At 36.0% G+C, this 26,885-nt stretch overlaps 1 protein-coding gene and 1 long non-coding RNA gene across 8 annotated transcripts in view; one reads left to right on the top strand and one right to left on the bottom strand.

Annotated features, from left to right (window-relative positions):
- The first annotated feature begins 8,791 nt into the window (after positions 1–8,791).
- Positions 8,792–9,693, top strand: LOC127848262 (uncharacterized). Its single transcript, XR_008034437.1, has 2 exons — positions 8,792–8,914; positions 8,982–9,693. It is a non-coding gene; the product is annotated as an uncharacterized LOC127848262 (long non-coding RNA).
- Positions 9,571–26,885, bottom strand: part of LOC127848258 (luc7-like protein 3) — a 28,357-nt gene continuing 11,042 nt past the window's right edge. For 2 of the 7 annotated variants that reach the window (XM_052380610.1, XM_052380614.1), the window contains 8 exons: positions 25,389–25,527; positions 24,610–24,687; positions 23,667–23,762; positions 21,978–22,166; positions 20,512–20,765; positions 19,300–19,451; positions 17,272–17,383; positions 11,590–15,557 (listed from right to left, as the gene is read on the bottom strand). In XM_052380610.1, coding sequence (XP_052236570.1) covers positions 15,401–15,557; positions 17,272–17,383; positions 19,300–19,451; positions 20,512–20,765; positions 21,978–22,166; positions 23,667–23,762; positions 24,610–24,687; positions 25,389–25,527 — 1,177 coding nt within the window. In that variant the 3' untranslated portion in view covers positions 11,590–15,400. Of the gene's footprint in view, positions 10,800–11,589; positions 15,558–17,271; positions 17,384–19,299; positions 19,452–20,511; positions 20,766–21,977; positions 22,167–23,666; positions 23,763–24,609; positions 24,688–25,388; positions 25,528–26,885 lie in introns of those variants that run through there. The other 5 variants (XM_052380613.1, XM_052380615.1, XM_052380611.1 and 2 more) reach the window with 4 other exon arrangements.

Raw genomic sequence — 26,885 nt, 5'->3', positions numbered from 1 at the left:
TGAACTTATCGGTAAAAAAAAGCACTTTATTTTGTAGTCTTTATAACATCTCACGGCTACATTTTTTTACAACAAAACCTCACTTCCATCTATCATTTCAAAATCTACTTACTATAATTCATTGTGATTACCCAAGTGCACATTTATCTACCATCAGACGAGCTAATGTTTGTAAACAGATAGTCACATTTGACGAGTGCAAAGTTAAACAGATATAAACGTGCAGTGTGACATGACAATGACTCAGCAATAAATATATGTGTAAACCTTGTATGCACTGTTTAATGCACAGAAAGTAATAGCAAAATATATGATGACATATTCAAGAAATCAAAATGAGCCAACAGTTATTAAGATATCTATTACTTGTACAAATCAAACTGAGTTCTCGTTTCAACAAATGATTCTGTAATTTAAACATATGGGTCCTCAATGTTTGATTTTTTATATATTGAATTTTACCAAGTGAACTAGTTTTAAACCAAAAAGGTCATGCTCTTATTCAAACAATCCATAATAATGATCGCAGAGTACAAAGTACAGATCAAAACAATGTGAATAGATATAGAATAGAATGTGTACTGAACAATGAAAACATATTGTGTACAGAACAATGTGAACAGATTGTGTACAGAACAATGAAAACTGATTGTGTACAGAACAATGTGAGCATATTGTGTACTGAACAATTAAAACTGATTGTGTACTGAACAATGAAAACATATTGTGTACAGAACAATGTGAACAGATTGTTTACAGAACAATGAAAACTGATGTGTTCAGAACAATGTGAACAGATTGTGTACAGAACAATGAAAACTGATTGTGTACAGAACAATGTGAACAGATTGTGTACAGAATTATGAAAACAGTTTGTTTACAGAACAATAAGAACAGATTGTGTACAGAACACTGAAAACAGATTGTCTACAGAACAATAAACAGATTGTGCACAGCACAATTTGAACATATTATGTACAGAACAATATGAACAGATTGTGTACAGAACAATAAGAACAGATTGTGTACAGAACAATGAAAACAGATTGAGTACAGAACAATTTGAACATATTGTGCAACGAACAATATGAACAGACAACAGTTTGTGTACACAACAGTGAGAACAGATTGTGTACTTGAAAACAGATTGTTTACACAACAATAAGAACATATTGTGTACAGAACAATGAAAACAGATTGTTTACAGAACAATGTGAACAGATTGTGTACATAACAATTAGAACAGATTATGTGCAGAACAATTTGAACAGATTGTGTGCAGAACAATTTAAACAGATTGCATACAGAACAATGTGAATAAATTGTGTAAATTGCAATGTGAACAGAACATGCGCAGAAAAATTTGAACTGATTATGTACAGAACAATTAGAACAGAATAAGTACAGAACCATGTGAACAGATCGTGTACAGAACAATGAAAACAGTCTGTATACAGAAAAATGTTAACATATTGTGTACTGAACAATGAAAACAGTCTATATACAGACAAATGTGAACATATTGTGTTCAGAACGATGAAAACAGTCTGTATACAGAAAAATGTTAACAGATTGTGTACAAAACGATGAAAACAGTGTGTATACAGAAAAATGTGAACAGATTGTGTACTGAACAATAAAAACAGTCTGTATACTGAACAATGTGAGTAGATTGTGTACGAAATGATGAAAACAGTCTGTATACAGAAAAATGTTAACAGATTGTGTACAAAACGATGAAAACAGTGTGCATACAGAAAAATGTGAACAGATTGTGTACTGAACAATAAAAACAGTCTGTATACTGAACAATGTGAGCAGATTGTGTACGAAATGATGAAAACAGTCTGTATACAGAAAAATGTGAACCTATTGTGTACTAAACAATGAAAACAGTCTGTATACAGAACAATGTGAACATATTGTGTACTAAACAATGAAAACAGTCTGTATACAGAAAAATGTAAACAGATTGTGTACTGAACGATGAAACAGATTATGTACAAAAGAATTTGAATTGATTGGGAACACTCTCAACTAATAGATTTGTTTCAATGAGAACTCAACATTTATATACTTATTCACACAACCAACATGAACTGTTTATAATCTCTTACCAGCTTATCAGGTATGCGCTTATGCTGCAGAAGGGACAACTGAATTTTTTCATCTTCACCGCAGGCAGACATACTGTACATGGTTGTTTCATTTCATCACCAAAAGCCAGAAAGAATACCATATCCAGACAAAAGGTCTTCTTGTATGCATTTCAGTTGCTTGGGATTGACTGCAAAAGCACCGCTGGAAATATAAAGAGAAAATAATGTGATACAGAACAGTAATATTTGAATGATGAACATTAGTAAATTATTTGAACATTTGCATAATGAAAGCATCCCTTTTTGTCTCTTCCAATTTAATAGATCTTGTGATGATAAGAAATATTTGTTGAGCAATGTTGGCACTGAAAGAGGAATTCAGATTGGTCATTATTAAATGGTTCCTTATTGTAAACATTCATATATTTTAAATCATTTTTAATTTTATTTACCGGCACAATCGCTTCAACGCCGAGGGGTGACCATACAGCGTTGTGGACGGCTTCATAGTCCCATATGACCTATGGGAAACTGTCACACTGTAGAAATGCGGTGAAGAGGTCAACATAGTCCCATATGACCTATGGGACACTGTTGTGCTGGAGACATACCGCGTAGAGGTAAACGTAATCCCATATGACCTATGGGACACTGTCGCGCTAGAGACATGCCGCGAATAGGTCAACATAGTCTCATAAGACCTATGGGACACTGTCACGCTGCAGACATGCGGCGAAGAGGTAAACATAGTCCAAAATGACTTATGGGACACTTCCACTATGTAAACATGCAGCGAAGAGGTAAACATAGTCCCATATTACCTGTGGGACATTGACTGGCTGTAGACATGTGGCTTGGAGGTCAACATGGTGCAATATGACCTACGGGACACTGTAACGCTGTAGGCATGTGGCAATGAGGTCAACGTAGTCCCATATGACCTATGGGACACTGTCTGGCTGTAGACATGCGGCTAAGAGGTCAACATAGTCCCATACGACCTGTGGGAAACTGTGACGCTGTAGACATGATATGACTTAAGGGACACTGTCTGGCTGTAGACATGAGGCAAAGAGGTAAACACAGTCCGATATGACCTAAGGGACACTGTCTGGCTGTTGACTAGAGGCAAAAAGGTCAACATAGTCCACTATGACCTATGGGACACTGTCATGCTGTAGACATGAGGCAAAGAGGTCAACGCAGTCCGATATGATGTATGGTACACTGTCATGCTGTAGACATGAGGCAAATAGGTCAACGTAGTCCAATATGACCTATGGGAGACTGTCATGGTGTAGACATGAGGCAAAGAGGTCAACACAGTCCCATATGACCTATGGGACACTGTAATGCTGTAGACATGAGGCAAAGAGGTCAACGCAGTCCGATTTGACCTATGGGACACTGCCATGCTGTAGACATGTGGCAAAGAGGTCAACCTAGTCCCATACAACCTATGGGACATGGCCCGGCTGTATACATGCGGCGAAGAGGGTCTGAGGTCAACATAGTCCCATAAGACCTGTGGGACATTGTCATGCTGTAGACATGCGCGAAGAGGTCAATCTAGTCTCATATGACCTATTGGACACTGTCGTGCTGTAGACATGTAGCGAAGAGGTCACTTTAGTCCCAAACGACATATGGGACAGTCACGCTGTAGACATGCAGTGAAGAGGTCAACTTAGTCCCATACCACATATGTGACACTGTCACGCTGTAGACATGCAGCGAAGAGGTCAACTTAGTCCCATTCAACATATGGGACACTGTAGACATGCGGCAAAGAGGTCAACGCAGTCCAACAGACGTATGAGACACTTTCACGCTGTAGATATGCGGCAAAGAGGTCAACCTAGTCCCATATGACGTATGGGAAACTGTCACGCTGTAGAAATGCGGCAAAGAGGTCAACGTAGTCCCATATGACCTATGGGACACTGTCACGCTGCAGACATGCGGCATGCTGTGATGAGGCTGTCCACACCTGATAATAAAATCACACAGAAGAGCAAAGTGAACTATGATGGAGAAACCATTCCATCACAGAACCGAACCTTAGCTATTAATTCAAATCAGGTGGACAAATTCTGTCCGAACATTTGCCACCCTGACATTAGCCATCTCAAATTGTCTTCAATGATAGCTTTACTACATGTTTTTTCAGGCTGGTCACAAAATAAGCAATCTTTGAAGAAAAAACAACATTAAAGTAAGTTTGCTTGAAAGAATAATTTCATGTCAACTAGAGCTTTGTCACAGACGTGATGAATACCCCCACATGCCGCATTGACAGATAATATTTTGCATGTCGTCTTCACAAAAAACAGCGGACACCATGCTCAATTTTTAAAACGCACTAAGTGACCCCTTGACCTAGTTTTTGACCCGGCAAGGCCCTTGTTCGAACTTGGCCTAGACATAATGTAGATACAACTTCTGACCAAGTTTGGTGAAGATCGGATGAAAACTACTTGAATTAGAGAGCGGACACTTAATACGGACCGACAGACAGACCGACAGACTGACCGAGCGACCGACAGACAGATAAGTTCACTCCTATATACCCCCCTAAACTTCGTTTGTGGGGGTATTATTATAATAAAATAATGGCACATTGCCTGCATGCTCATGTATTGCTTTATTCAGTGTAATACATAAATTGCAACATTTGCAAACACCAAAAAACAGAATGTGAGAAATGGCTTAATGTCTGGGAGGGGAGGGGGTGGGGCAAGTGTACACAGTAGTTAAAGTTCAGCCTGGGTCCCTTCATCTTCTTGAGCTAATGTCCTCCAGTACAAGAACAGTAACAGCACTAGTGTCCACCAAGGACCCTACTAAGTATTAGTATCACTCTAGGGAAACGGGGCTTAATTCATGTGCATAGTTATCCCAGATTAGGCTCAGGGAAAACACTTTCCGCTTGTATGGTATTTTTCAATAAAAGGATTTCTCTTCTCGTCAAAAATTCAGTTCAGTTCAGGTCATCCCTGATTATCGATTGCAGACTGCACAGGCTATAAATCTGGGTTGACATTTTACACACATGCATTTAGCCCAGTCTGCTAGAAGTGGGCTCATATTTACTACCAGGATGTGAATGAACAGACATTCAGGAACAAATTATTTAGAATGTATATAATTTACTGTGGCCAAACTTAAATATTAACTTTCATTTTAGAAAAAAATGCTGATGGTATATTTAATGATATATTTAAAAATGATGTGATTGTAGAAGTGTTCCAAATTTGTGAATGTGTGGATGTTTAAAGGAAAAATGTCATAACATGCTTGTCGTAACCATATATTGGTACTGACTATCCTTATCAGATTGAAGCAATATAATTTATTTTTCCTGACATACAAAATTCACCAATATAAAGTTTGAGTTAGGCAGCAGATAAACCAGTCTTGAACATCATCTATCACAGCGGTTAAAAGAAAAATGCGTATTTGTATTGCTCTAAGATGAAAGGTGTCCAATTACTTGAGGTAACAACTGTGAAACATGACCTGATTGGAGATTTATTGATTGGAAAATCACCATTTTATCTAGACATCTCAAGATGCACTCATTCATACATGAACGCCTTCTGGATAAGCAACATAATATACTGTGAATAATTGCTTTCCAAATCATCTCTTCTTCAAAACTGCTGCATCATTGTTCATTCATAAGTAATTCACACATTTCAAATATCACCCATTGGCTAGAGTTAATTTCGAAAACGTACTCATTGATGTTTTTTTGCATAATAAATAGGTTTTGTAAACATTTAAACTTGGTGAAGAGATATGCCTGTCAGCTGGTATGTTTTAAAATAAATGTAGAACATGTTGATATATGAAATAGACCAGACTATAAAGTGTTTATTACTTTGTAAAGTTGTGTTTTTTTCGCTGTTTTCAACAGTGTTTCAGTCACATCACTTTGTTACATGTTAAGCAACACTTATTTTTTCTCGGGTTAGCGGTTTCCACCAGTTCTAAGTTGACACACTTATGCCAGAAACTGAGAACTGTCCTACTTGAATCAGAGGTGGGTGGAGAATGGCAGTAGAAAACATTTCCCCAATTCCCACAGAATTTAAGTTGCCAAGCAGGTATGGAAAGCGCAATCACGAGTTTTGCAGTCCAGTGCTCTACGGATTGCAACAAGGCAGTCCAAGAGACAGATAAGATTATTTTGGATTATAACCTTGCCAAAAATCAAAGGACCAGCGAAAATCACAATTCACCTGTAGGTCATGTAGGTACCCTCACTTACTAAAAAAAAGCTCAATATCTTAAAAAGTTCCGCAAAAAATCTCCAGAAAATGGCAATAACCTTTATAAAATACATCAACAATATGTTTTTGAAGCACAAGAGTTTGATAGATCACATCAATTTTATAAAAGTTATGCTTACAGTCCAAATTTACCAAATGCATGGGTACCAAAATTCCCTTCTCATTTCTGTTGCTCATAAATAAAGTTAATTTCAAAGAAATAAGACACACTAAATTTACTTTGACAATCATTCAATAATGATCTAAAATCACTTTTTTTATTTACAAAATCATGTATATATATCACCATTCATTGTTACATAGCCAAAAGTAACCAAAACCATAACTATCATAGATTGGAATGGTACACAGTAATCATCTGGTGTCAAATGTCCACATAGTATGTAGTATGGCTTCTTTTTGTGCAAAACAGTGATCCATCATTACAGTCAAACCTGAATTCAGCGGTCAGTCAAGGGAAATGGCAAAAGTGACCGTTGTCCACAGGTGACCGTTGAATTCGGATCACAATTTAAAGATGGTTTGTCAGTTGGTAGTAGTGCTTCCTCGTTACCCCACCCAGTCGTTTGCAAAGAGTGTTAAACAGATGCTCATTGCCGTTAACTAAGCATAATAAAAAAAATTACTTATATTGAATAATACATAATACTATCTTAAAGATTGATTTAATTTCATATAGTTATTAAACTAAAGCAATGAATTTATCAACGCTAGTATAATTGTTTACTCATGCATCTCGATTATTCAGTAAATAAAACTTGTGATGTGCCGTTCAAGTCACGTCCGTACAAGTCTAAAAAGCGGATTCGCTTTCATAAACCGATAGTACAGTAATATTGTATCGTTCTAATTCAAAGAAAAGACGCAAAAAGTTTGTTAAAATTTATTCGTACGCAAACATCACAGAAAAAGCATTTTCATTCAACAACCTGATACAAAATACAACGCTTCAAACTCACATTTGCATTCGGTTCATACTTCTCCATAATTTCTCGCTTACGCTTAAGCACACTCTATACTTGCGTACGTCCAACACAGAGCTCACTTGCTATTACACGCGAATTTTTTCCAGATTCAAATAGTTTCAAACACTTGACTCGCTCCTCTAATGTAAGGAACTTAAGTTTACCACTTATTGTTATTCCATGATTTATTATTCCGATTGCTTTTGAAAATGTTGTGAACGCTAGAAAGCTCTTTTAAAGAATGATCCGAAAATGTTATTTTAAAATCGATACTCAATGTACTAATTAGCGGTCATTTAACTAGCGATTATTACTTTAAACGTGTCAAAAACTCTGACATATTTTCTGTTGAAGAAACCCCCACAATTATCCCTGGAAAACAAACCTCAACACCTTATTATTTGTTTACTCGCAGCGGGCCGCTTTTATAATATCAAAGGCAATTACCGCTATCAAACGCTTTAACCACAAAATAGACGGACAAATGATGTGCAGTGTTAATAATTTTCGCGACTCCAGACGACAGACGCGTGACCGTTGATTTCAGTTCAAACATGAATTTCGGAGTTGAATATAGTGGCCGTTGGCCGTTATGGACAGGTGGCCGTTAAATTCAGGTGTAATATAGAGTGTTTTTCGTCGGGGGGATTCCAGACTGACCGTTGTCTGCAGGTGACCGGTAAATTCAGGTGGCCGTCAGGTCAGTTTCGACTGTATTTGTATTTTCATTGATTCATAAAAAAATCATCAGGACAAATATTATTTATTTGTCGCCTCAAATAAAGTTTTATTCACTTTAAACTATACACAAATGTTTCTGAGTAAGTAACCAAATATCACCTGGCTTACTGCACTAATTGGTACGATAGCATGATGATAACATATACTTGGAATTGGATCTCTAAATTAGGACCTACCTTTCACAATCTACTACCTTATTAGATCTAATAGCTTATTATACAAGATTTGGCAGCAATACGTTGACTGCCAGTTTCACTGAAAAAACACTAGTCTAAATTGAACTGCTTCTCATAAGTGACACTTCAGTACTGTAATGACACTTCTAAAGTGTTATGTTTTTGTTTATCTTGTTGATCAAGCAGTTCATTTAATGAGTATTTATAACCAAATAAATGCAAACTTACTGCTAAATTTATTAGCAATTATAGAACAGTTAAACTTGCACTTTGCAAGCCTTGTTTATGAATCATCGAAAACATTATTGCGATGTGATAATTGCTTTAATCAGGAACATAAAACTTTTCTATGTCATATCAGATAAATAGTTTCAGACAAAACCCTAAAAGTTATTATTTTTTTACCTAAAAGGTCTTTTTGAAATTTTCAAGTTATCAAAGAACTATTACTATTTGGTATGATGATGGCATTGTCATTAAATTTCCATCTTAATCATTTTCAAAACAACAAACAGTGTCATTGATTATTCTATTTATTGAGTTTAACAGTACACAAGTTAGAAATGTATCAAACACGTTTACTAAAACAAGAATTTTGCAATCCACTTAGTACATAGCGGACACACACTTTTCATCAGGTAAAACAATGACAGGATACAATTTTGCAATCCACTTAGTACATAGCGGACACACACTTTTCATCAGGCAAAACAATGACAGGATACAATCTTAATACACAGCAATTTAACATTTGAAAATGCAGTCAAAATATTAATTATGTTCATCACAAAAGAACTAAAAAAAACTTCATCCAATATGATAAGCAATTAATTTTAAAATAACTTTTATAATACTGGCATATACCATAGAAGTTCTCTACTACATAATGAAACTTAAAAGATGTTAAGCAAGAGTTCAAATACAAACTTCTTAGAAAATCCCAATTATGCTACACATACACATAAATCTGCAACAACAAGAGGAAAAAGGCCTTCTATAAGCTGTGAACAAAATGGCACGTCCAGTCAAATGTGAAACTTCAAGTTAGCACTAGAATTTCAACACCAAGATACTTAAATATGTGAATCATACAAGAGATACTACCTGGTACAAAGATGTGGGCTCAGAAATGTACTTTTTGGAGTTCTCACAATTCGTTAATACCGACCATGTTAGGTAAAGTCACATAAATGCGAAGGAAAAGGTACATGTAAATGATGCATTACTGCAACGTTTGGCAACCCTTTCAACATGTTTAAAAACTTAATGCTTTTACTGACTTCATTAAAATGGGTCACAGTGTTGACTACAGCATTTTCTTGTTAGCCAATCTGATATTATCTTTGCCAATTTGAAGCATCACATTTTATTGGTTCAAACAAAATGCATGCATTAGAAATTTAAAATTCATTAACAATGACTTGTCACAAAAACGCACACACTTGCAGAAAATTATTATGTAATTAATGAACATGCGAAATTAAGATGCCAGTGTTAGTCTTCTATTGGGGTTTTTAAATGTTCACATTTAAAATAAACAAGCATCTCTTACATTAAGTTTTAACAATTGTACACAAAAACATAGAATTATTTAAATTGAAAATGACAAAAAATACAACTAGACAATCATTCTAAGCAACAATTTAACATATAAGATTTGTTAAGCAAATAACAATAACAATTATGAATTATCAGCTTACTTTAAAAAATAAACCTTACATTATGGATTTCACCAAACCCTGCCTTATCAGTGGAAATTCTTACAAATAAAATAGAATTATAGTGACATCAACAATTTGATCTTTCAAGGATTTGTTTTAATACTTTATTTTGTCCCATATATACTCAATTGTTTGAATATTTAAATAATTGTAGTTGCCTTTGCTTGCTATCTTGGCCATTATCCTTGCAACTGAGGAATCTATTTTTGTAAAATCCACTAAAATTACATTTAACAATTGGGAAGACATTGGTTAATAACATACATGCATTGATAAATAAGATGAATTATTACTAATCAATATGTGCATGTTATTGGCAAATATCCCCCTAATTGACTATTTCAAAGCTCCAGATAAGATCAATACCAACATGTTTGTACATTCAAATTTAATCATTTAAAGAAATAACATTGATAACTGGCTCTGTGGGTAAAAGTATTCATTCCAATTTTATGGTACATGTTTTATAAGCAATTAAGCAGCTGTTTCCTACAATATATTCCAAGCGCAAACATAAATGTGTTCATATACTTTTAATTATAACATGAAGATATTTGTGTTAATGTCAGAAACGTTACAAAAAATGTCTTCAAGGCCTGGTAACAGCTCACTTCATAGAATGATATTTTATCATTATATACATATAGCACAAAAAGTAAAAAAAAATAAATGGTCCAATTCTAAAACTATCGAGACAACAACAATACAAAACTGGTACTGGCAGCAAACAAGGTCCTCATGTTGTCCTGGTCCGGGTGTCACAAGTAGATACCATGGCAACGCAAAGGTCCTTGGTACCAGTCTGAAACACAGACAGCAAATATTAAACAAGGCTAGAGTTACAGACATTCTATATCCCTTAAAGAGACCTGTCTACAAATAGGCATCAATTTACATAACCTTAAAGGGACATGTTCACAGAGCAGCAAAAATATGCAGAAGAAAAAAATTGTTTCGTTTATGTATAGTTATCAACAAAATACATAACTTTAATAGAGTAAAGCAACAATTAATTTGAAGAATACTAACAGGGTATTCAAAATACACTGGCGGATTATAAAGCCTGATTGGTTCATTGGTAGCAGGTAGGATTTATTGTCAGATTCTAAGACCTGATTGTTCAATTGGTAGCAGGTGAGATTATATTGTCAGATTCTTAGACCTGATTAGTCCATTGGTAGCAGGTAAGATTTTATGTCAGATTCTAAGACCTGATTGGTCCATTAGTAGCAGGTAGGATTTATTGTCATATTCTCAGACCTGATTAGTCCATTGGTAGCAGGTAAGATTTTATGTCAGATTCTTAGAACTGATTGGTCCATTGGTAGCAGGTAAGATTTTATGTCAGATTGTAAGACCTGATTGGTCCATTAATAGCAGGTAAGATTTTATGTCAGATTGTAAGACCCGATTGGTCCATTGGTAGAAGGTAAGATTTTATATCAGATTGTAAGACCTGATTGGTCCTATGGTAGCAGGTAAGATTTTATGTCAGATTCTCAGACCTGATTGGTCCTATGGCAGCAGGTAAGATTTTATTGTTAGTTCTAAGACCTGATTGGTCCATTGGTAAAAGGTAAGATTTTATGTCAGATTTTAAAACCTGATTGGTCCATTGGTAGCAGGTAAGATTTTATGTCAGATTCTAAGAGCTGATTGGTCCATTGGTAACGGGCAAGATTTTATGTCAGATATTATGGCCTGATTGTTCGATTGGTGGCTATTTTCTATAATTCAGTATACAACAGTTGTCTTAGTAAGTTTAATTTAAGTACATTTAACTTTTAAGGACATTTTTCAAAAATTTAAAAATCTGTGAACATGTCCTTTACATCATCTACACATGTTAGTTATTAAATCAAACAGAACTTGTTGATACCACCAGAAAAATTTGCGCCACTAACCTCTCAGTTGTCACATGAAGGCTTTCTCTCTTTTACATGTCTGGGGCTTAACTTTGTTCTACTTTTTGTAATGTCTACCTTTGTCTTTCAAATAAGATATCACTATCAATGAACATTTTTTAGTTGATGTTAATGGTACGTAAGACAAAGTATCATTTTAGCAATGTATCCGCGACAAGTCTTATAAAATATCTTATGAGAAAAAACATGAAATATTTTCATTTTTCATGAAGCATAATTGCATAATTTGTTTAGGCTAGAAACATTATAAATCATTAATGTTTATTAGTTGTAAGCTCCAGACAAGTTCCTGAAACAAATTTTGAATTATGACTTGAACAACATATCAGCTTTCCCACTAACCTGATCATGTCTGCAATAAACAAACTGTTAGTACAAGGGACGGACTCCATTTCAGAAAATATTATACCTGCAAATGATGATACATGTGAACTCGCAAGGTCGTTTCCATGGATACACCTAGTTCAAAATGCTTTTTATGGAGTTTTGTAAAGTTAAATTATGCTAATGGTACAGATTCTACATCAAAATTATTGTCCTTTTGGTTATTTTATAGCTTTTATGAAGACAAAGTTGTAGCCATATGTAAATTACTACATTAAAATTCTTATTATTTTGGGCCATTCTAGAGGTTTTATGAAATACTGGAGCTGTGTCACAAATCGCCTAAAAGTGACTCCAATATCCCCTCTTTCCAAACTACTTTGCTGGTATAATTAGTTCTTGCTTAATGCCTGTTCTGTAACCATTTAAACCTTTAGCATGTCAAAATTATGTTCCTTATTTTGTTTAATCTAATGGCAAAACAGTCATAGCAAAATGTAATTTCTTTACCGAACTTACAACAAAATATTCATTTCCCAGCTGGCTATTTTTAGGAGTTGCATAAAGGACATGTCAAGATTATCGAGAACAATGTGTAAATATGCAGTAATTGGTTCATTTGAAGGATTGAAGAGTATAGCCTGCATTTCATCATGAGAGATTTTGAATAGTTATAACAGCATTGTTTTACTGATGCTGCTTATTTCAAACACAAAACATTGTTCATGAAGAAAAGAGTCAATACCTCATTGTAATCTGCCCTTGTCCTGCAGCACCTAGAGAAACAATACTTAAAACAAATAAGTTATACCTGTTGATATTCCTCTGGAACCATTGTGGGAAGTGACATGATGTAAGGAAAGATCAGGATGCTTCAAATGCATTTCAAGGATTTAAACTTACAACTGAACAAATGTTGAATCTGAATCATTTGTTTGCATTTAATTCAGATTTCTGTTAAACTTTGAGCAAAATTCTGAACATTGAGTACAAATATTATGTAGCAATGAAAACTTTACTGAATATTCTAGTGTAGTGTATAAAGTTAAAGCTCATGCACAATTAAATCTAGATCTTTCCACAATCATGTACCAGCAAAACATTGCCAGTTGTAATATGTACATGGCATTGCAAGCATAGTAACACAAAATATACCTCAAATTTCACCCAGCAAGAAACACCAGTTGCCTGCCAAATGGACCATGCTACAAACAATCAATATCCGATACAACAGGACTACAGTACATAAGTGTGATACCTCCGCATTATACCTTTCCTTATCTGCCCCTTTTTTGTGTTTTACATGGGTCACCATCCCCTAGACATTTTCCAGCTCTTTGCACAGTCGATGACAACTCTGCTTTATAGCGACGGCTAATAGAACAGGCAGGTAATGATGAAATTTCGGACAAATTTACATATTTAATGACGACATCCTCAACTTTTGGTGTATTTCTGGTTGTTTCCTTAACCTTAGCTGATTATTTGTTTAGTTTGTACAACTATATTAACACTGCTTAATTTTATGTTTAAAATAAAACAGGGCTTTTTGGTCCATTAATACTGCAGTTTAATCTGATATTATGACACATTTCAAAACAACTCCAGACTAAAATGTTCTGCCTATATTACTCTACCCTGAGTCATGATTGTAGGTTGAATTTAAAAAAAAAAAACAATAATAAAAAAGCCCCGTTTATAAACAAAAAAGAAAGAATGTTCTTCCATTTTAGACAAAAAAAAGTAACATTTACAAGTTGATTTACAAAATATCTGCCTCTAATTTTACCTCAAAGAGTTGACCAATCAATATTTCTTTTTTCTTTATAAGAGATACAAGTATTAGATTTCATTGTTATAAATCACAAGATGGTGCCTTAAACCATACAAGCCGAAAATACCTGGAGGAAATGTGTATTTTAATGTTCACATGTCGGATGGGTGTCGGATTGGCTGGTTTTCTAGTCAGCAGCTTTGATCCTCTGTTGACGATGCAGAGCCGACTTCAGAGCACATGTAGACAACGTGCTTGTACAATAAACGGAGCAAAAACACCCCAAAGATAATAAAGAAGCAGAACAATTCCCCAAAGATATATGTGTGGTCAGGGGTTACTTATCGTCGCTGTCGTTCTCAAACCTCGTAGCTACAAAATGCCAACTTTTCAGGAGAGAGAAAAAACCGTCTCATCTTTTTATAACGATGTTTTAGAAATTGAAATTCTGTAAAAATACCAAACAAATGAAGCTGCAAAATACGGTATAAGCCGTAGACGCATAAGTCATACTGATAAGTCATACTGACAGTCAGACATGGTAGCTACGATATTTTGTTTTGTCATTTTTATGAGGTACAACAATTCGTCCTGATAGGAAACCTCGTATTTGCAAATAAAAAAATTTATAAAAACGTTTTTGTCAAATCTGTCCAAACGAAACGACGTATCTATAGGTGAAATGGCGTCGCTACGACTTTTCGCCGGGAAAAAAAGCCAACAATCATTCTACGACATTTCGTCACGTGGCATTTTTAAGGGCTCTGATTGGCGTAGAGCTACGAGATATAGCACAAAACACGCGCCAGACTTAATATATTCGGAAAAGACGAAAAAAATATTTAGAAAATTTTGGAGCTACGAGGTTTGAGAACGACAGCGACGTTATGAAGATCAGTTTGGTTTTTGAAGTGGTTCTGTTATAACGTTACCTATTTAATCTTTGGAATTGTAATTTTATACAAATTTTGTTCACAAAACATTTGCATTAAGACTTAACAGACTTCCACAATAAATTGCATACAGCTTTTGACACTTGTGTTTGACATTTAATGCAAATGCATAGTATTTCTTTTTCTTTTAAAAAGCATGCAAAACCAGTTCAAAAGCAAACTGGCAGCCGAAATAAATAGCAACATTTGGTCTGCAATAATAACCCATTAAAAAACAGGAATACTTAATCAATCTTAGAATTTTCTATTTTCACCACCAAAAATAACTGAGAAAACACCCACCCACCCACACACCATGACCTTTTCACAATGTTCCATCATCAATTTTTTTGTTTCCACTTACCTGGTTACCTACAAGACAAAACAAAGAATTACAGCCTGTTGGTCAGTCCCTATCACTTACCTGTAGTTCCTTAGCATATCACCTTCAGTTCGAATCTCCTGTTGCCATGGCATCATCATTGTCACCAGCGTCTTTTGCTTCGGAATCTTTAGACTTCCGCTCATCTCCTGACTTATCTGCTTTCCTGCCCGCCACCTTGTCCACGGTGTCACCTACAGGCTGGCTCTTCTCACCAGTTTGACTAAAGAATATCATACATTGGGCTATGCTCTGTGAAAAGGGGGTTTAATGCATGAGCGTAAAGCAACGTCCCAGATTAGCCTGTGCAGTCCGTACAGGCTTATCAGGTACGACACTTTACGCTTTTATGATATTTTTCGTTTCAAGAAAGTATCTTCTAAGCAAAAATCTATTTTATGCGGAAAGTGTTGTCCCTGATTAGCCTGTGCAGATTGCACAGGCTTATCTGTGACGACACTTTATGCACATGCATTAAACCCCTTTTCACAGAGCACGACCCATTTGTTTTTACACAGTTTATGACTAATTGGTTTAGTATACCAACCAGCACTCTATAGATAGTCATACATTATTTTCTAATGACATGCTATCTGTAATATTGATATTAGAACAAGTGCCACTATCAAGGGCATACAGGTCAAGACCATATTCTTAGTTCAAGGGCACATAGGTCACGGGATGGTGCCAAGATCAAGGGAACATAACACAAGAACGTGTACTATGTTAATGGGCACACAAGTCAAGAATGAGTGCTAAGTTCAAGGGTACATAAGTCAAAATATTTTGGATCACTGGGAATGAAACAAGAGCACCGCATAACAGGTGCCATGCTGGGCTGCGAAAACTTGTCAGATTTTTTTTTTTTTTTAGAGGTCACGATGACCTTTACCTTTGACCTAGTGACCCAAAATGGGTGTGGCATGTAGAAGTCATCAAGGTGCATCGACATATGAAGTTTCAAATTTGTAAGTGGAAGTACTTTGATTTTAGAGGCAATGTTAAGGTTTTTGTTAAAGTTTTATATTAGAGGTCACAGTGACCTTGACCTTTGACCTAGTGACCCAAAAATGGGTGTGGCATGTAGAACTCATCAAGTTGCAACTACATATGAAGTTTCAAAGTTGTAGGTGGAAGCACTTCGATTTTAGAGCCTATGTTAAAGTTTGATATTAGAGGTCACAGTGACCTTGACCTTTGACCTAGTGACCCAAAAATGGGTGTGGCGTGTAGAACTCATCAAGGTGTGTCTACATATGAAGTTTCAAAGTTGTAGGTGGAAGCACTTTGATTTAAGAGGCAATGTTAAGGTTTTTGTTAAAGTTTTATATTAGAGGTCACAGTGACTTTGACCTTTGACCCAAAAAAGGGTGTGGCATGTAGAACTCATCAAGGTGCAACTACATATGAAGTTTCAAAGTTGTAGGTGGAAGCACTTCGATTTTAGAGCCTATGTTAAAGTTCTATATTAGAGGTCACAGTGACCTTGACCTTTGACCTATGGACCCAAAAATGGGTGTGGCGTGTAGAACTCATCAAGGTGCATCTACATATGAAGTTTCAAAGTTGTAGATGGAAGCACTTTGATATTAGAGCCAATGTTAAGGTTTTAGCACGACGCCTACGGCGGACGAGCTGGCTATGACAATAGCTCGGGTTTTCTCCGAAAACAGCCTCGCTAAAAATGTCTAACAAATATACACTTCCTGGTGACAACATATTTCAAGTCTCAATTTATTTATTTATTTGTGAAATTTTAAAGTAGTTTGTTACACACACTTATAATATTAAGCTGACAGACAAACTGACAAACTAACGGACCAAAAGCATGAATTCAATATACAACCTGTCAAAGTTTGTCTGCAGGTGTGTAATAACCCCCCCCCCCCCCCCACCAGTAAATTAAAGGACATATAATATTTGGAATAATGCCCTACTCAGTCTGCTCAGCTGTTTCACTCTGTCTGGACGACTCCTCGGACTGATGTCTGTCCTCTATACCAGCCTTCTTGTCCTCAGACCGGCCCCTAGACTCACTGGGCTCCTTACCTTTAACAGGGCATTCCCATTAAAATGAAAATATAGAATTGCATATAAAATAAATAAAAATACATATAAAATAGATTGAACTTTACCGGTACGCAGTTGTTTACCACTATCGACAAAGCGTGGGTTTGGGGGCGGTAGCCCCCGAAACTAAGGAAATATATAGGATAACAAGAGTGCCAAACTGTCACAAGATACGCTCGTTTGAAGGTTTTGGACAACTTGATAACTTTATCATGACCCATATTTGAACTTGACCTACGTATCATGTAGACACAACTTCTGACCAAATTTGGTGAAGATCAGATGAAAACTACTTCAATTAGAGAGCGGACACCATGCTAAATGCTTAAAATGCACTAATTGACCTCATGACCTTGTTTTTGACCCGGCATTACCCATATTTAAACCTGACCTGGATATCATTTAGACACAACTTCTGACCAAATTTGGTGAAGATCAGATGAAAACTACTTCAATTAGAGAGCGGACACCATGCTAAATCCTTGAAATGCACTAAGTGTGACCTAGTTTTTGACCCGGCATGACCCATATTCGAACTTGACCTAGATATTGTCTAGATACAACTTCAGACCAAGTTTTGTGAAGATTGGATGAAAACTTCTTCAATTAGAGAGCGGACACCATGCTCAATTCTTGAAATGCACTAAGTGACCCTGTGACCTAGTTTTTGACCCGGAATGATCCATATTCGAACTTGACCTAGATATTGTCTAGATACAACTTCTGACCAAGTTTGGTGAAGATCAGATGAAAACAACTTCAATTAGAGAGCGGACACCATGCTAAATCATTGAAATGCACTAAGTGACCCCGTGACCTTGATTTTTACCCCGCATGACCCATAATCGAACTTAACCTAGATATTGTCTAGATACAACTTCTGACCAAGTTTGGTGAAGATCGGATGAAAACTATTTGAAATAGAGAGCGTACACTTCTGTGGATGCCGCCAGCCGCCTGCCCGCCCGCCGCCAAGGGTGAAACTATAATACGTCCTGTTTTTAGAAACGGGCGTATAAAAAGGATTAATAGGTGTTGTGTAAGGTGTTAGGTGTTGAGCGCTTAGCAACGATAAAATTATACGCTTTTCCATTCTTTTTTAAGGTACCAGTAAAGTTCAATCGTCCCAAAATAATTGACTGGCACAACATAAAAACGAAGAAAATTGCCATCAAATAGGGACACTGCATGGAAACTTTTATCAAATTTGGATCGTAAGTGTCTGAGATCTTGTGTAGAAACGAATAGTGTGACAGCAGAAAGACTGAAGGAAAGACAGACACACGTCCAGTGGGAAAGAAAGGCTTTTCAAGTAATTAATTTCAGACCCACCAAAACTCAATTCCAGGAAAATTTGAAATCAAAGAGACAGACAAAAGTGACAACTATATGCTACCCCCTTTTGAGGAGCACACACACATGTAAAACAAGACTATTGCCAAGCAATCAAAGTACCCTACCTACGCAGGATCCACCATTTTCAGCAATACTTGTAGTTTATTTGTTGCCATAGCAACCAGAATTCTTGACGCAGGAACAAAATGAAATGACGTGCATAATCTCCATATTGCCATCTATCCATGTTTCAAGTTTCATGAAAAAATATGAAATTCTTTTAAAGTTATCGCATGATCCACCATTTTCAGCAATATTTCTAGTCTATTTGTTGCCATAGAAACCTAAATTCTAGATGCAGGAACAAAATGAAATGACGTGCATAATCTTCCATCTGTTAATGTTTCAAGTTTCATGAAAAAATATGAAGAACTTTTAAAGTTATGGCAGGATCCAGAAAAGTGTGACAGACTGACAGACACACAGAGCGCACACCATAAGTCCCTCTCCGGTTTCACCGGTAGGGGACTAAAAAGGTCTCATAAGAGGAGATATCATACTAGATTTCTTGCTGGACGGGTCCTTGCTCCTGGACTTGTGCTTGTCACCACTCCTGCTGCGGTTACGTCGTGAGGACTTGTGGTGGCGGTCATGTGACCTGCTACGAGAACCATGACGCCGGTGACGATCGCCACTGCGGGAACGCTTCTTCCTGTGCAAGGAAATTTCTAAAGTGGTAATAACACAATAACATATGCCTCGAGGGACACAAGTGGCCAAATAGTGTTTGTCGCAAACTTTCTTGCCTTGAATGTCCTGTGGTATAAGTGGAATTTTAAACCACACACAAATAACGTTAGCACTGTAAGAAACGAAAATAACTTTTCACTGCCAACATTTCTGTTTGGCTATGATTTCCAAAATAGTTAATGAATAGAAATTAGAGAAGGCCAAGGAGAGAAAAAAGCCCATCATAAAAAATGGATTCCATGCGATGCTATATTTTCTTGCTGGTTATCAAACTTTCCTTTAATTTTATGGAAACAAACATATCTGGAGCCTTTTGATTCATAGACAAATGAATCAGTTAACGAGAGCAGAAATTGCGAATTTTGAATTTGTATTGATCGTTTTCCTGGCCTTTATGGGAAAAAAAGTTATTTCAGGATTTGGAATATTGTTGAGCAAAAATTCCGCTGATTTGGGAAAAACATATATAACACTTGTTAATAATTCAAATTAGAAGAACTTTGTTTGATGTAATTGAAAAATAATTGAGAAAAAAATTAGGTAAATTTTTTATGTTTTTTTTTAATTGGGATTTTTTTTAAACATTTTGCTTTGGGAATGGGTCAGTTTCACGACCTTGTAGACAAGTCAGGAAAAGGCCTGTCAACAAACATTATCATACAGTTTGGTGAAGATTATATCAAAAATATAAATGAAAGAGAGCCTAAACACAAAAGCGTGCTCTTTTTTTTTTTATAAATGAAGGGCAATGGTGCTGAAGTGCCAGGTGTGAAGAGGCTAGTTATCTAACTTGCCCTTCATTTTAAGTAAACAAAATTTTTAACAAGAAATAAGGCAACACACACCTATTCATTAAAGGTGAAAAAGTCCTGGAATCTATTTAAACAATAGTACACCTTAAAATGATTTCTTGATACAAAATCTGTATCTCATTTGAAAAACATACAGCTTAACATTAATTTCAAGTCATTTCCAACTTAATTACTTCCAAAAATCTGTTCAAACACCAGCCCCCCACCCACCTGTCCTTGTCATCGCGAGAGCTGCGTCCCCTGCTCCTAGATCTTGACTTCTTCCTCTTCTCCCTCTCTTTCTCCCTTTCTTTCTCTCTCTCCTTCTCCTTCTCCCGCCGTGCTGCCCTCTCTGCCTCCAGCTCCTTCTTCTTTTCTTCCTCCTTCTTTTTCCTTTCCTCTCTCTCCCTCTCCCTCTCTTTCTCCCGCTCCTCTCGTTCCGCTTTCAGCCGAGAGTCACGCTGCTCCTCCTCCTCTTTACTTTTCTGAAAACAACAAATGATCTCCGTAAGGAATTAAACTTTAGAGGTTCATAACCCTTTACTGCTTGAATATGAATAATGATGCATTTGTAGTTCATTGAAAATCATATGAAATTTAAGACCTTTCTTAATAGATTCTAAAAGTTTTAAAGGCTTCATTTCCTGCTGTAAGATACAGTTGAACAGGAAACAGCATTTAACTGAACAGCCTGACAGTTACTATGACTAGTGAGATTGTTGGTAAATTGTCATTGAATGAGAATGCCCCACTCTCCTTACTCTCCTTACAGGGTGCAAGAAAACTCTTCAATTTGGCATAGATTCAGCAACAGCAAGAACACTTAAGTTATATTATTCCGGGATCAAAAGAAAATAACCTGAAAATAGGAGAATAGGAGAACACAAAAACCCTTGTGTCATGAAGTTTATTAGGCTCAGCTTGAACATCAGAAATTTTCAATAATGCTAATGTTTCTAGTATAAACTTTAAGCCTGTATATGTATGTGTCAACATTTTATTTCCTCATACTTCAAACATCCTACAAAATAAAAAGTAATACGTATTATTATGCACAGTCACATTTTTTCTCCGTTACTTAGGTCCAAATACAATTTGTGACTATCTGGCTGACAGGCTGGTAACTATAATGACGAAGGGTACTCGGGTTTTCAATTTCTTTAAATAGTAATACATATATGGAAACATCTAGAACAAATTGCAGGTTGTTGAGCCCTGCTCCTTTTTGTATTCCCCTCATATTCTATTTGACCAGTGAACAAAGAAAATGTAAATATTAAATATACTTAATAAAAACATTTATGGAAATAAACAGAAAGAAAAAGAAATTCCTTCCAAACCTGCCTCCTCTAAAGCATCATCATGTACCTTTTCAAGTCCAATATCTTTCCCTACATACACAACAATATGAGCCATGCTGTGGGAAAATGGGGCTTAATGCATGACCGTAAAGTGTCCTCCCAGAAAGGCCTGTGCAGTTTGTACAGGTTCCTTAGAAAGACACTTGACACTATTATGGACTTTTGTTTAAATGAAGTGACTTCTAAACCAAAATCCAGTCAAGGCTGAAAGTGTTTTTAATATTAAGTCTGTACAGATTGCACAGATTAATGTTGAGACGACACTTTACACACATGTATTAAGCCATGCATTTCCCCAGAGTGTGACTCGTATAACAGCCACCAGTCTCACACTACCTGTGTCCTACTCACCATACGCTTGCCCTCCACGTAAGCCCGTATACGAGCGTAGCCGGAGTGCTGCTTGCCCATGATGTGCTCGTCCACCCTCTGTTGGGCATCCCCCACCACCAGCAGGGCTCCACACACGTTACACACCTCCATCGCCTTGAGGGGCTCATTGTAGGGGTCCTGGGTCGCCGTCTGCTGTATATATAGTATATATGTACATATAGTGTTCATCTTTCATGGTATTCCTATGTAAGTGGCCCTTTAAAGGCTTTAGCCTTGAAGCAAAAAACTCAATTTCCCTCTACATTTTTTTCCATATTATAAACTTTTAAAAATAATTTTTCCAAAACCCACTAACCTTATAATAATACAAGAGATGTTAAAAGACAGTGCTTAACTTGTCTTGTCCTTGACAGAATTTCTGGCTTTTTTTCAAAACCAAAACGTCTGTTTAGTAGGTAAGTTATTTAGCTTTCAAGTGATTTAATATTTTTAAATCACTTTAAAGACAAATTAGCCTTAATTTTGAGGAAAAACTAGATTTATTTATTTACAAGGGACAAAATTGTCACAAAACCAGGTTTTCAATATGAAAAAAAGTCTGATAAAGGGAGAAAACTCAAACTGAACTGATTGTTTATAATTAACCCCCTTTGTTTCAAAATAAATATATTTTTAGTCGTGGCGACCTTGACCTTGGAGATATTGACGTAATACTTTTGTGCAACACACTGTCCAATGATTGTGAACAAATGTGCCAAATGATTTTAAAATCTCACAATGAATGAAATAGTTATGGCCCGGACAAGCTCATTTATGGCCATTTTTGACCTTTGAACTCAAAGTGTGACCTTGACCTTGGAGATATTGACGTAATTCTTTCAGGCGACACATCGTCCAATGATGGTGAACAAATGTGCCAAATGATTTAAAAATCTCACAATGAATGACATAGTTATGGTCCGGACAAGCTCATTTATGGCCATTTTTGACCTTTGAACTCAAAGTGTGACCTTGACCAAGGAGATATTGACGCAATTCTTTCGCGCAACACACCGTCTAATGATGGTGAACAAATGTGACAAATGATTTTAAAATCTCACAATGAACGACAAAGTTATGGCCCGGACAAGCTTGTTCTGACCGCCCGCCAGCCCACCAGCCCGCCCGCAGACATTCGCCAATCTAATAACCAGTCTTTTCCTTCAGAAAACCTGGTTAAAAATGTTATTGTAGCTTTGACATCGGAGCCAGGGCAACTAGAATAGCTTGCCTGTTTTCTTTTGCAAAGTAGTGCTGAATTTTTCACTATGTACAAGGTCTGATTCTCTATAATAGATACCTTGAAAATCTTGATGTGAGCAACAATATATATGCCAATAGTAATACTTACAGTGGGAATTTGTTATGTGCATTCCCATAAATGAAATTCAAACAGTAGATTTTAAAAGTTAAAAATGATAGCCCGATGCAATTTATATTCTATAGCTAAGAGTTAACCTCTCGAATTTAATAAAAAACTTTCATTATACCAGGTTTACGCACCAAACTTTCACATAATTTTCGCAAACCTTCCAAAATCAGCATTCATTAACTCCAAACTTTCAGCATTCAAAAAAACACCCAGCATTGTTGCTGCTTGATGTTTTACTCTACATTTTCAAATTCATAAGTCTTCTACCCTATGCTACTAACGTTCTGTAACTCCGAGCGTTCCTCGTTGAGTTGATCACACAGTTTCATGATGCCCTGGGCCTCCTCTACCTTCCCCTCACATCCGAGCTCCTCTGCCTAAAACCGACACATATGTGAGATACACAAAGGCTTAATACATACATGTAGTATCCTCACATATGTGAGATACACAAAGGCTTAATACATACACGTAGTATCCTCACATGAGCCTGGGCAGTTCGCACAAGCTCATCAGGAATGACACTTTTCGCTTAATAGTATTTTTTGTTTAACGGAAGTCTCTTCTTAGCAAAAATCCAGTATAGGCATCAAGTGTCGGCCTTGATTATCTTGTGTGAACTTAATAGGCTCATTTGGGACAACTTTTTACTCACTTGCATTAAACCCTGTTTTCCCAGAGCAAGGCATTCATGTTTGAATGTATAGTAAAGGCTTAATGTATAGTTTAGGCTCAATTTATAGTTTAGGCTGCATGTATAGTTTGGCCTGAATAGTAAAGGCTGAATCTATAGTTTAGGCTAAATGTATAGTTTAGGCTGAATCTATAGTTAAGGCTGAATGTATAGTTTAGGCCTTATCTATATGAATGGCCTAATCTATATGAACGGCTGAACCTATATGAATGGCCAATCTATATGAATGGCCTAATCTATATGAACGGCTGAAACTATATGAATGGCCTAATCTATATGAATGGCCAAATCTATAAAGGTGACTTAATCTATATGAATGGCCGAATCTATATCAATGGCTTAATCTATATGAATGACTTCATCTATATGAATGGCATTATCTATATGAATTGATTAATCTATATGAATGGATTAATCTATATGAACGACCTAATCTATCTATATAAATGGCCTAATCTATATGAATGGCTGAATCTATAAACATAGCTGAGTGTATAAGGATGGCTGAATCTATTGGAAAGGACATATACCTGTTGCACCAGTTCATTGATTCGCTGAGTCAACATCTGTACCTTCTCATCTTTCTGGGACTGAGGATTGCCATTGGCCTGTAATAACAAAACACTGTTCATGTAATGGCTAACATTTTTACACAAAATCATTCTGTGTTTCAACATTTACAATTCTAAGAAATTTGTATAATGAAATTTTAAAGGGTCTTAATTCATGGGGCCTAGTTTTTTCATCATGGATGTTTATTTTTCTGAACTGAACATTCCATCATTACTTTAATTTGCTTTGATGTTGTTGACAAAAGTTTAAAAGGTATGAAAAGCTAAGCACCACACAGTATTATAAGCAGACAAAGAATACTTGTCTCATCCACGTTGACCTAGACCTTGTTTTACAGCTATTAACACCTTTCTAACATAAATCATAGTCATTCTTTGTATTAAATTTAACAAAAATAGTTAAAACAATTACACAAATTTCAATAAATTAATTTAATAAATTTCACATAACTATTTTAATATTGTCATCAATTTTCATCAATATAAATATACTTCATCTAGTTTTGCCGGCTCAAAAGGTAGAATGATGGACAACAAATCCAAGGACCACAAGAAATATGTGAGTTGGTTAACTAACTGCAGTGATACGACTGAAATACTGTTTACAACAGGGGAAAAAAACACTAAACAAACAACACAAAATTGATTTATTTTTTGTTAAAATGCTCACCATAATAATTATTGGCTAAGACGCTTTAAAAAAAATGTCCCAGCATTCAATCTCTCTATATACGTACGGATGTCTGCATGCTGTTAAGAGCCAAACGTTGGTGACCACGCCGTATCCTCTTCTCCACGTCGTTGATCAGCGTCTGCAGGTAACGCTGGAAGTCCTCCTCGTAACCCAGCCGGCCGCTACGAGAACTCTTCTTGTACCTGAATACAAACATGCATGTGCACATTTATAATGTCCTTCTGCACCTCAGCATGCATTATGTGGAATACCTAAATGTGCACAAGCACTCCTTTTTTAACTGACCTGACTCACAAATGATGGAACAAATTTTCAATTTTGAAATTGTTGCAATTATAATGTGAACAATATGAAATTGTCATGTGCTGTGTGTGACCAACAACCCAAATCTTATTTTAAGGAATTAAACCTTAATCACCTATGTGAAGAGTGTGTACAAAAATATTGCTCTAACCAGACCGTCCACCGTATAAAGGAACCACCATGATTACAAAATATTACATTAATAAGTACAAACCTTCAGGTCAAAACTTCATAGATTTCAATTGATGTGGGCACCTTATTCTGGATTCAAAGTCAATTTGACCAGTGTTTTAAGCCACATACCAGAAAAAAAGCCCTTTTACATCCACAAATAATTTATATAAACCTGTTTAAGCTATAAGGTACATAAAACACTGTTTGGCTTTTACTACATAGCTGAATCATTATCATTAATAAAAGAATAAGAGGTGGCATTTTTAACATTTATTATGATATAAAACAAGAAGCTGCATTAAATACACGCATATGCCCAAAGTAGTAGCCTTTTTCAGTTTGGTTTCATCCACAATTTTAATAAGTTTAAACCCAAAAGTCCATCAATGTCAAATGAAGGGCAGGTGATGAGGGTGTATGGACTGTTAGATGACATGCATAATTTATTGTTAACCCTTATAGCGCTGGAACCGAATTGTGAAGGCCTTTGCAAACAGTTTGGATCCAGATGAGACACCACAGAACGTGGCGTCTCATCAGGATCCAAACCGTTTGCTATTCTTATAGTATTCTTTGAAAAAAAAACAAAGAAAATGCTAATTTTAGAAATTCAGCAGAGGACATTTTAGCAGACGACACATTTCCCAGCATGCAAAGGGTTAACCAAGAATTTGGACCATTTGAAAGTCTCAGTTCAAGCGTTTGTCAATGTCACAGACAATTTATGGTCAGCTGTTGTTGGTGTGTTGATGATGATAATCCTATATAATTATTATTGATAATGTCTAAAACTAGGCAAATAGTAAGGTCAATTCATGTATCAAAATATTCCTACCAAGCAGTATTGATGTTAGATGAACACATGATTTTGGGAAAACAAACATTTGGAACTCCATGCAAGTATAAAAGCTTTGTAGGAGGCATTATTGAAGCTTTCAACTTTGGTTCATTTTTGGTTAACCAAGACTTTCGACCTTCCAAATTCGTCAAAATTATATCTAGGTCAATTTAAAGGACAAAATGATGTCAGGTGATGTGCATGTGTTGATAGTGCTCAAAAACA

Source organism: Dreissena polymorpha, chromosome 10 (genome assembly GCF_020536995.1).
Source record: "Dreissena polymorpha isolate Duluth1 chromosome 10, UMN_Dpol_1.0, whole genome shotgun sequence".
Lineage (NCBI taxonomy): Eukaryota > Metazoa > Mollusca > Bivalvia > Myida > Dreissenidae > Dreissena > Dreissena polymorpha.
The sequence above is the reverse complement of the archived record's forward strand: the minus strand, read 5'-3'. Positions and strand labels throughout refer to the sequence as shown.